General features: G+C 38.1%; 1 protein-coding gene and 1 pseudogene across 1 annotated transcript; one reads left to right on the plus strand and one right to left on the minus strand.

Moving 5' to 3' along the window:
* Positions 1 to 1,735: 1,735 nt before the first annotated feature.
* On the plus strand, positions 1,736 to 5,323 carry LOC143879541 (omega-6 fatty acid desaturase, chloroplastic-like). The gene is made up of 7 exons (XM_077381976.1): positions 1,736 to 1,886; positions 1,993 to 2,047; positions 3,739 to 3,861; positions 4,022 to 4,199; positions 4,411 to 4,529; positions 4,648 to 4,762; positions 4,848 to 5,323. Exons 3-7 carry the CDS (start codon positions 3,830 to 3,832, stop codon positions 5,118 to 5,120), a joined length of 717 nt encoding a protein of 238 aa, XP_077238091.1. The 5' UTR covers positions 1,736 to 1,886; positions 1,993 to 2,047; positions 3,739 to 3,829; the 3' UTR covers positions 5,121 to 5,323.
* Positions 5,324 to 6,843: 1,520 nt separating this feature from the next.
* On the minus strand, positions 6,844 to 9,172 carry LOC143878309 (BTB/POZ domain-containing protein At2g24240 pseudogene; annotated as a pseudogene).
* Positions 9,173 to 9,485: the final 313 nt, after the last annotated feature.

Raw genomic sequence — 9,485 nt, forward strand, 5'->3', positions numbered from 1 at the left:
TAACCTGACGGAAAGACTGAAACTAACCATGGTTAATATTTTAAGGATAGAAATACCCTAATTTGCAGAGGGATTAGGGCTACGCCATTTTCCGCCGTCGCCTCCACCACAGACAATCAAACCCTACCCATGGCTACATCAAAACCCACATTTCAAGAAAAAAAACTTTGATAAAAACAAAAAAAGCCCTAAAACATTACGGTTTTTGTGCAAATCATTATAATGATATGAATGGAGACAAATAAAACTCCTAAATTGAGTGTTTATGTTGATAAATAAACAAGAGTTTGAATCAAACCCTAATCTTTTGTTTTCAAGTATGAAAACCTAATTTTCAGTTGGGGAAGATAAGGGCATTTTGGTCATTTCCCCCTCGCCGTCTGCTCCGTCACGTTAAAAAAAACTTCAGGGAGTGTACTTGTCACGTTTTGAAACTCAGGATCAGAGTTGAATGTATCAGAAACTAGATGGGGTGTATCTGTAATTTTCCCTAAAATTAAGGCAAACTAGTAAGATTAGATCGAGAAATTATATGGTGACCGCCCTTTACATATAAAGGGTGGATAGAGAAAAAATCAATCACTTTGATTTTCAATCCCTTGATTCGAACCAGACTGACCCACTTCCCATCTGACATCAGATGAAGAAGAAAGTGGTCCAACGAATCCAGCTGAGCACAGATCCACTCTTCGAATAGCAAGCAACAATACAATAGCAGCTCAACCCGATCCGTTCAAAACGGGTACGATATCAACGAATTTCGGGGGCCTTCCTTCGGGCATAATTTAAAGGCTGGCTTCTATGCCTTTAACAGAACAACTTATAATTAAAATGGATGGAAGCCGCACGCTGCCTGTCTCTCCACCCGAACCGCTGGGTGGGAGGCTTGCGACCAACTAAGAGTCTGCGAAGGAAGTACGCCACTCGAGGGAAGGCATCAAGCAATGAATTCTTCTCACCGAAAGCCCTGCCTCCAAGCCCGGAACGGAAGTAAGTCGGCACTCGTACCAATAGGAAATAATCCTACCTCTCCCTGCCCCTTGTAGGGCCACCATCCCTGGAGGAGAGAAGGGGATCACGCTGGACCCCTCTGGCGTACAAGTTAAAAGTCGAAAAGGGGAGTTTGACCCTCATAAAAATCAAGACACTAATTTATCATGAAAAAAATATTCTTTGATCCCACACATGGTTACAGTAATTATGCGGAGCTGATTTCACCTCCATGGGACTAAGTCGGTCGCCCAAACTCAGCCCATTCACTTCCTTGAATTCAGGATGTAGGTAAAACAGCCTTATTTTTGTCAGCCAAAGTTTGGTGTATCAATTAAGGACAAGTTGGAAACATTTTTCTTAAAAGTTAATTTGGCCATTACATTATTTTTCAATGCCTAATCAGAAAATACTTTTCATCTATATAGGGATTTAATGATTTATAGGCAAAAAATCCCAAAAGAAAAAGATGTTTTGTTTGATGACCCAAATAGATTATCTGGTGGGCCATGCCTAAATCATCTCCATTGTCAAGTAATCCTAACCCTCCAATGAATGAATATTTCTCTCATTTGGGATAAATAGCTTTGCTTTATTCGAAGTTTCGAACCACCTTCATCCGATTGTGATAATTGTGGGCCCATATGCCTCAAAATGGACGGTTTGGATCATTCAAAACTTTGCCACGTAAACCAATGAACGGGTATCACTCTATCCTTTCTTAATGGCTGCTATAAGAGCAGAAATACAAGCAACAAGGTGCCTCTCTTTTCTAATCTCACCGCTAGAGCTTCTCTTCTATCTCTGGACTTGGGGGACTTTTGAATTGGAATTCCTGGAATTTCTGCTTTCTGCAGATGGCTTGCAGACTTGCAGATTCGAGATTCAATTTCACTGTAACCAAATTTCCCTATCTCTAAGCTCCAAAATTGTTACAGGGGCTTTTGTAATTACTGTTTCTTCTTCTTCTTTTGTCTTCTTATATACCATGTTTGATTTCAGGTCCCCCATCCAAGAGCAGTTCGTAGTAGTGCATCTGCACTGAAAAATTCTCCTGGTATGTTCTGGTCACTTTTTTAAAGAGCCCTTTTTCGTTTTTTGTCGGTCTCAGACAGTTCAATCATTTAATAAGGAACTTTTTTCTTTGTGATTTTTCATACTTTGGGTTTGAATTTAACTTCTCAAATAGGAATTGGGTTTTCTTTGATTGAAGGGATAGTTTGATGAATGAGTGCATTTTCATGGGAATATTGATATTAGATAAGTCATTTTTTAAGTGCTGTGACATGGTTCATTTACTTACATTGTTCTTTTTTCATCTATAGTATTATTGGTAGAAGAAAGTGAAAAGAACTATGTATTGCTGTATATTGATATAACTGACTCTCATGAACGCAAACTAAACGTATGACCATGATGGAAAATCACCACTTATGTCTCGCATTGTGATGACTGGATGATATATTGTTCCTTTCTACATTTAAAGAATGCATGCCCTTATCGCCTCTTTTGATACCTCTACAAATTCTTTGCACATAATCTTATGTACACATGGTTTTGAAGATGGATATGATTTATTGGTTGCAATTTTTTTTATTTTTTGTTTTTTTATCTTGTTTTTTGCTAGGTAAGCTGGCTTGAACCCACAACCTTGTGGTTGCCCCGACAAGGGACCTTCCAAATGAGATATGGATCATTCCATTTGTTTGCAAATATTGGTTATAATGGTTTTATAAATGATGTACTCAATGACTTCGAAAGAGACCTTGGTGTCCAATTTGTAAATAAGATTAACTTAGAAGCTAGAACTAAATTTATTTGTAAATAAGAACCATTTTTGGTGGCATCTAAAGTGGTCCTTAGTCTCTAATTGTATCATCATGATAGGCAAACAAATATGCATAGTGTGAACCTAATCCCAGTTTGAGACCATTGGTAGTTAGTCTAAGTCAGTTTATACATATCAAAATGGGAAACTTCTAGAGGTTGCGAATTTCATCACTTCCAAGGAGTAGCTTTCGTACTTATGATCTGCTGTTGCACTTTTGCTATTGTCATAGATCCAATAACCAAGAACTTTTTTATTGTTTGGTTACCTTTCAAAAAAAAAAAAAAAAAAAAAAAAAACCAAGAACTTTCTTATGCCACCATTATTCTTGGCTCATACTTTGACCAGCCAAAGCGTTCATTTGATGGGTCCTGACATAGATAGGGTGTCCCCAAAAAATCAGCTCCATCGGATCATCCTAACCCTTCAATCTACGGACAAACCTTCAACTGAGGGGGCAAACCTTAAACAAATTGAAACTACAGGGGTGTATTTGTCACGTTTTAAACTATAGGGGTGGAAGTGGATATGTCAGAAACTAGAGGGGGTGTAAATGTAATTATCCGTATTTTAAAGCAATAAGGAATCTGGCAATCCAATTTTGGGTTTTGTACGGATTCTGATTCTATACATAATGAGTTCAGTTATTTTCCAAAAAGAAAGAGGAAAGTTGCTATCCTGACATGCTAACCATGTTGACATGCTCTGACCAGCCGTTTTAGTGTGTCAACATGGTCGGCGCATCGGGCTAGCATCCTCAACAAAATGTTTGCACTTGAAACACAAAATATGAAATAAATCTGTTTATCTATTTGAGGTTCTCTTTTGCTAGGCCGGGTTTCTTCTGGGTTATTGTATTTATATAATTTCCACCCATCTTTGCCAGTTTGCCTAGACAACTTTCTTTGTTTTTCTTTCAGGTTGTCCGAAGATACTGCTTGGCACCCTGTTCGGAGAGAAGAGATTGAATCATCCATTGCTTTACGCAAGGGAATTATATTAGGATATGGCATGTTTCGACCTTGGATGTCTATATCTCACTGGTATGATATGTATGAACTTCAGAAGGCGAAGAAGAACAATGTTTATGATGTTTGTTGGCAACCTAATGTGTATATTCTTCATAGTAATTTTAGCATTTCTGAATTTCAAGTATTTTCATTTGATATTAGCATCTCTCAACATCATTAACCATCCTGGTAGGTTGCTGTGGCATTTCGATTTGAAAAAGTTCAGACCAAATGAAATTAAAAGGGTGGAGATAAGCTTGGCATGTGTCTTTGCATTCATTGCAATTGGATGGCCATTGATTATCTACCAGACGGGGGTCATGGGATGGATAAAGTTCTGGCTGATGCCATGGATTGGGTATCACTTTTGGGTATTACTTATTTTCTTCTTATTTATCGTTTAACTGTATTATTTGTAACTCATGTGAATACTATGTTCATTGTTCAATATGGAACTTTTCTTGGCTTTCTCTGGGTGGTTTTGATGTGAGCTAGAAATTTTACTCCTGATTGGTAGCATCTTATCATTCAAATTTTAAGTTTCAGTTTATCCCTAATCTCAGTTAACCCATATTTTTCCAGATGAGTACTTTCACAATGGTCCATCATACAGCTCCTCATATACCTTTCAAATCATCAGAAGAGTGGAATGCAGCTCAGTCCCAGCTTGGTGGGACAGTTCATTGCAACTATCCTCGGTGGTAATCAATTTATCCTACTTTGATGCTATTGTCTCTTTGGCTGTTAAAATGGGTGAGAATGTATTCTTAGTTCTTACCAGTTGCACTCATACACTTACCCCATCTGACTATTGGGCAGGATCGAGATTCTCTGTCATGATATCAATGTGCACATCCCACACCATATTTCTCCGAGGATACCGAGCTACAACCTCCGGGCTGCACACCAATCACTCCAAGAGAATTGGGGCAAGGTAAATTTGATTTTCCTTAGAAACTGATTTTGTGTACAACGAATCTGATTCACTTACATTTTCCTATTTTTGGGGCCATCAACAGTATCTCAATGAAGCGACATGGAATTGGCGTTTAATGAAGACAATAATGACAACATGCCATGTTTACAACAAGGAACGTAATTACGTGGCCTTCGATGACATTTACCCAGAAGATTCCCAGCCAATTACATTCCTTAGGAAAGTGATGCCTGATTATGCATGGCTTTGTAGCTTAGTTTCCTGGTCCCATTTGATTCTTTCGTTTTTTTACCGAAATACTGGTATTCTCTTATTTTATTGTATATCTTGTTGGCTTTTTTGTCTACTAGTATGAGGGAAGCTACAGGAGAGTTTCATGTACGTCCATTACTTGCCTTTGCTTATAAAGTTGTCAGATGCCAATTAAAAAAATACTGTGCCCAAACCAAAAAAAATAAACATTATGTATTGCTTCACAGAAAGTAGGTTACAACGAACCCTTTCATATGGCATGTCTGCTATATAATATATGGAATCCAATATGATTTTGTGTGGCTATATTTTTCCCCCCTTTTTCCATGTTCCAAGTGAAGAAACATTATTTAGTTAAAATACTCTGGCACCTATAATATGTATTTGTATGTGTTTCTGCTTATAAAATAAGAATTTCATGGCTTAAGTCCTAAATTAATTGACCTACAATTAAAAATTCAGCGTACCTAGGGACTTACTGTTACATAAGGAACTATTAAAATATTTTTATGATAGAGTTAGAAGGACAGTGGAAAAATTCAATGTACCCATCATTAGAGTATGAGTGATTAAATTTATTTAGATAAGAGTGGTGAAAAGAAAAGAGCTTTGGACCAGTCAACCCATGTGACAAGCTGAGCAAGAAGAAGGTTCAGCTCATATCTAACATAATTTCTTGGAGCCCCACTATCACTGATGTGCATTGGACAATTTGTTTATCTGCTGACAGTGATATAATCTTATTAGACCTGATAAGATTACCAAGGCCTTGTTCGTTGTGTATTTTAAGTCCAAAGCTGATTATTGGACTCTTATTTAGATAAGAGTGGTGAAAAGAAAAGAGCTTTGGACCAGTCAACCCATGACAAGCTGAGCAAGTGGAAGGTTCAGTTAATATCTAAAATATTATCTTGGAGCCCCGCAGTCACTGATATGGACAATATGTTTATCTGCTGACAGTGATGTAATCTTATTTGACCTGATAAGATTACTCATGACATGTTCGTTCTGGATTTTGAGTCCAAAACTGATTCTTAGACTCAATTAAATGCAGTTTTGGGTCCAATAATCAATCTGCTGTGGACTGATCTAATAGGAGCAGGGCCTTAATGAAGATGGACAAACTATTAGCCGGTTGCTTATTGCAATTTAAAAAATAATGACAAGAAACAACATAGCTTTGAGCGTGGGTTTCTATTTGTCCTTGGGTGGTATTGAATGGTTGATGTTTTTCATTAATTATGCAGCTTAATGTCCAAGTTCCAGTTTGATTTGGGTTCTATCCTCTGTCACGATTCCTTTTACCAAAGTCATTAATCAGTAGCTTGGAACTGCAGAGCCAAGTCAGTTTGGACTGAAAAATTAGCATTTACAGGAGAATCAAGCGCATTGTAAGAATTGAATCTGTATAAACCCAGAGGCCTTTTTCAAATTGAATGTGAACAATACCAATTTTGGGGTCATAAATAGGGAAGAAATTAACCAAGTTTAGAGAATGGATGTGGGTATGGTGGGAAGCAGTTTGGCCCCACAATGGAACTTGTTTTTAAGCTAAAGCAACTTCACTGAACATTTAAATTACATGACATCATGGTCTGATGGGAAATCGAAAATGCCTGAAATTAAAGCAAACATATCAACTTTCATTCAAATTTACTTCATGTAGTGAAGGAACTTGGCAGTTGTACCTGCTCACATGCTCCTGGAACAATCTTTTTAAGGTATAGCTGTTGTGGAATCAAACAGGGAACATGGTTGCCTAGATCAATGGAAAAAAGAACCAAAGAGCAGATTACATATGGATTTGAATCCAACTTCAAAAGAAATAGGTGTAAAAGAACTGGTCAACCCAAAAAAGTAAAGGAAAAAATACGTACAGCTGACAGCTTTCTTTAGCACAATCTTCAAAAATAAATAAAAGCAAAATTGATAAAGAGAAAGCCTCTCAAATTACAAATTACAAATTGTGGTAGTTAAGCAAGCCATCTGTTTTTACTACAAAGCCACTCATTCTACATCAAGAAATTACACCCAAATCATCAGATATTGCATAAATTCTCCAAATCAAACTCAAATATACTTCCTTTTATCAACTAACACTACACTTTCCCTCCCCTTTTTCTCTTCACTGAGATTATAAAAGAGCCATGAAACTTGACACAGAAAATACTCAATTGAAGAAACAACTTCTGTTACACTAGATAATTGGAGAAGGCCTAGTCTCCCACACATCATACACATTCTCCTCACTGTGAAGAACAAAGAGCCGACCACCCCCAATTGAAAAATCACAAATTGAACCTCCATAACTTCTTTGTAGCCTAGATGTTAACACCCAATCTGGCCCACAAAAAACCGAGATACTATCATTCATGGACAAGAAAAGCTGGCCTCCATATGCTGCTAACTTGGGATAACATAACTCATCTGGCATGTTCCCTTTCATAAGCCTACTTCTCGAACTCCATCTCACACTCCCACCATTTATCCTCAAATCCATGAACCCTAAATCATCATACTGATTCACCATACAAACAGAGTTATTCTCCTCCATCACAGTGGCATCAAGAACCCTCTTCTCATCAACAGTGCGAGGAGCCCCAACGTCAGACCAAGACCAAACCATACTCTTCTCTCTAAAATCTATAAGACTTATATAACAATTATCTTTCCTAGGAAACAAAGTTGCAACCATCAAACAATTACTACCATCAAGCCATTGGAGTTTGTCAGCATCACCAAGTGACCAAGCAGGAGATTCATAAAAGAAATCAACTTGTTTTCCAGTCACTTGATCCCAAACTCCAATTCCATACTCATTACTCCTACCTCTACAACTAGCAAAAATTCTATAATCTGAACTAAAACTCAAAGACCCAGCAGTAAAACTCTTAAACTGATCATCATGGCTTACCTGAAACTTATGTCTAAGATCACCTGTAGAAGAACTGAATAGTCCCATCCCTCCATAACCGCAGCCCAATCTCTCACACGCACTTATAACAATGTTATCTGAATCAATGTACCCAACGTCGTTAACTCTCTGATAATCAAGATTAATAGGTGGATGCTCTTCAAGCATCCAATTATAGACATGAACCATACTGCCATGGGCAACACAGCAGCCGCCATCGGGGCCCGCACGGATGGCTGTGCCGTCCCCGGGCGCCTGACCGGATACCGAGCTAGCCAGCCGGAGGCGGTTACTGTCGAACGGCCCCCACTTTGCGGCCCTGACATGATCAAGTAGGCCATAATATAGAGCCTCTCTGTAGAGTAGTTTTTCAGGCATGTTGGCTGGGATGTGGAGTTCGCCGGTCCGGAGAAGGTCAAGGAGGACGGAGAAACATGCCGGATTCCGGTCAATGAAGTACTCCTCATGATCAGTTAAGTTCCAGTGTTCGTCCAGCATCGCTCCGAGCATCGAATTCCGGCCGGCGTTGGCAAGAGTTGTGGAGGATGTCTCAAATATTTTGCCCCCAACGTTTAGTCTCACCCTGTCTCTTCGAATTGCCATTGTTTTCGCTTCAAATCTTGAAGACCCAGACGAGATTTTTGAAGAAACGTGGCTGGAAAGAACCAGAAATTGAAAGAGATATGAAGATATTGATCTCTAGAAATGGAAAACTGATGAGTAATATTTGTAATTGACAGGATTATAAGGAAAGGGAACGAGGTTAAATGCTGAGAATTGATGAGGCGGATCAGAAAAACTGATGAAATTGGAACAGAAAAGATTAGAAATTTTGTGTAAACAAAAGCAAAATATGAGATTGAGGGGAAAACTGAGAAAACAAAGCAGGGAAAGCTGATGAAACCATGAGATTACTGAAGAGCCCTTATAAAATTGAAAAAAGTGGGATCTGGGTATTTATGAGACAATGATTTGGGAGATGGGTATTCATGTTGGTGTGATTTGGTGAAGTGGATTCGGAGATTTTGGAGCCGGTCTGATTTCGAAATTGATTCTTCTTCTTCTTCTTCTTCTTTTGCCCTGTTTTTATGGGGTTGGTCAGTCTTTCCTAACATTTGAAACTTACTTTATTTATCCGAGTAGCAGGTTAGTTAAGCCTGCAAGTTTTTCTCATAAGGTCAGCTCTGTCTCACTTACCGCAAAAGAAAGCCGGTCATTGGTCTCTCCGGAAAATGAGAATATAGTAGACTTAAAATTCAAGTCATACACGGAAAGTGAGATACCAGACACCTTAAATAAAATTAGCAATTTAATTTCATGTTTTCTTCCATGAATTAGAGAAAAAGTAAAGCAAATTTGATTTAATTATCCATCTTGAGCTGTTAATTTGATTTAATGGGTATTTTATTTCTGTGGCCCTTAATAACAGCTGACAAATTCAAGTCATACCCCTCTACATGAGCTGCTGGATCTATTCAATTTCTTTTCAAAACTCAATTCCAAATCTAAATACAAAATGGGAAATATCCCAACGTGCCGTTATTTTAAAAAAAT

This window comes from Tasmannia lanceolata, unplaced genomic scaffold, assembly GCF_043159265.1.
Source record: "Tasmannia lanceolata isolate RefF3 unplaced genomic scaffold, GAP_Taslan_0.1 ptg000006l, whole genome shotgun sequence".
NCBI classification, from domain to species: Eukaryota; Viridiplantae; Streptophyta; class Magnoliopsida; order Canellales; family Winteraceae; genus Tasmannia; species Tasmannia lanceolata.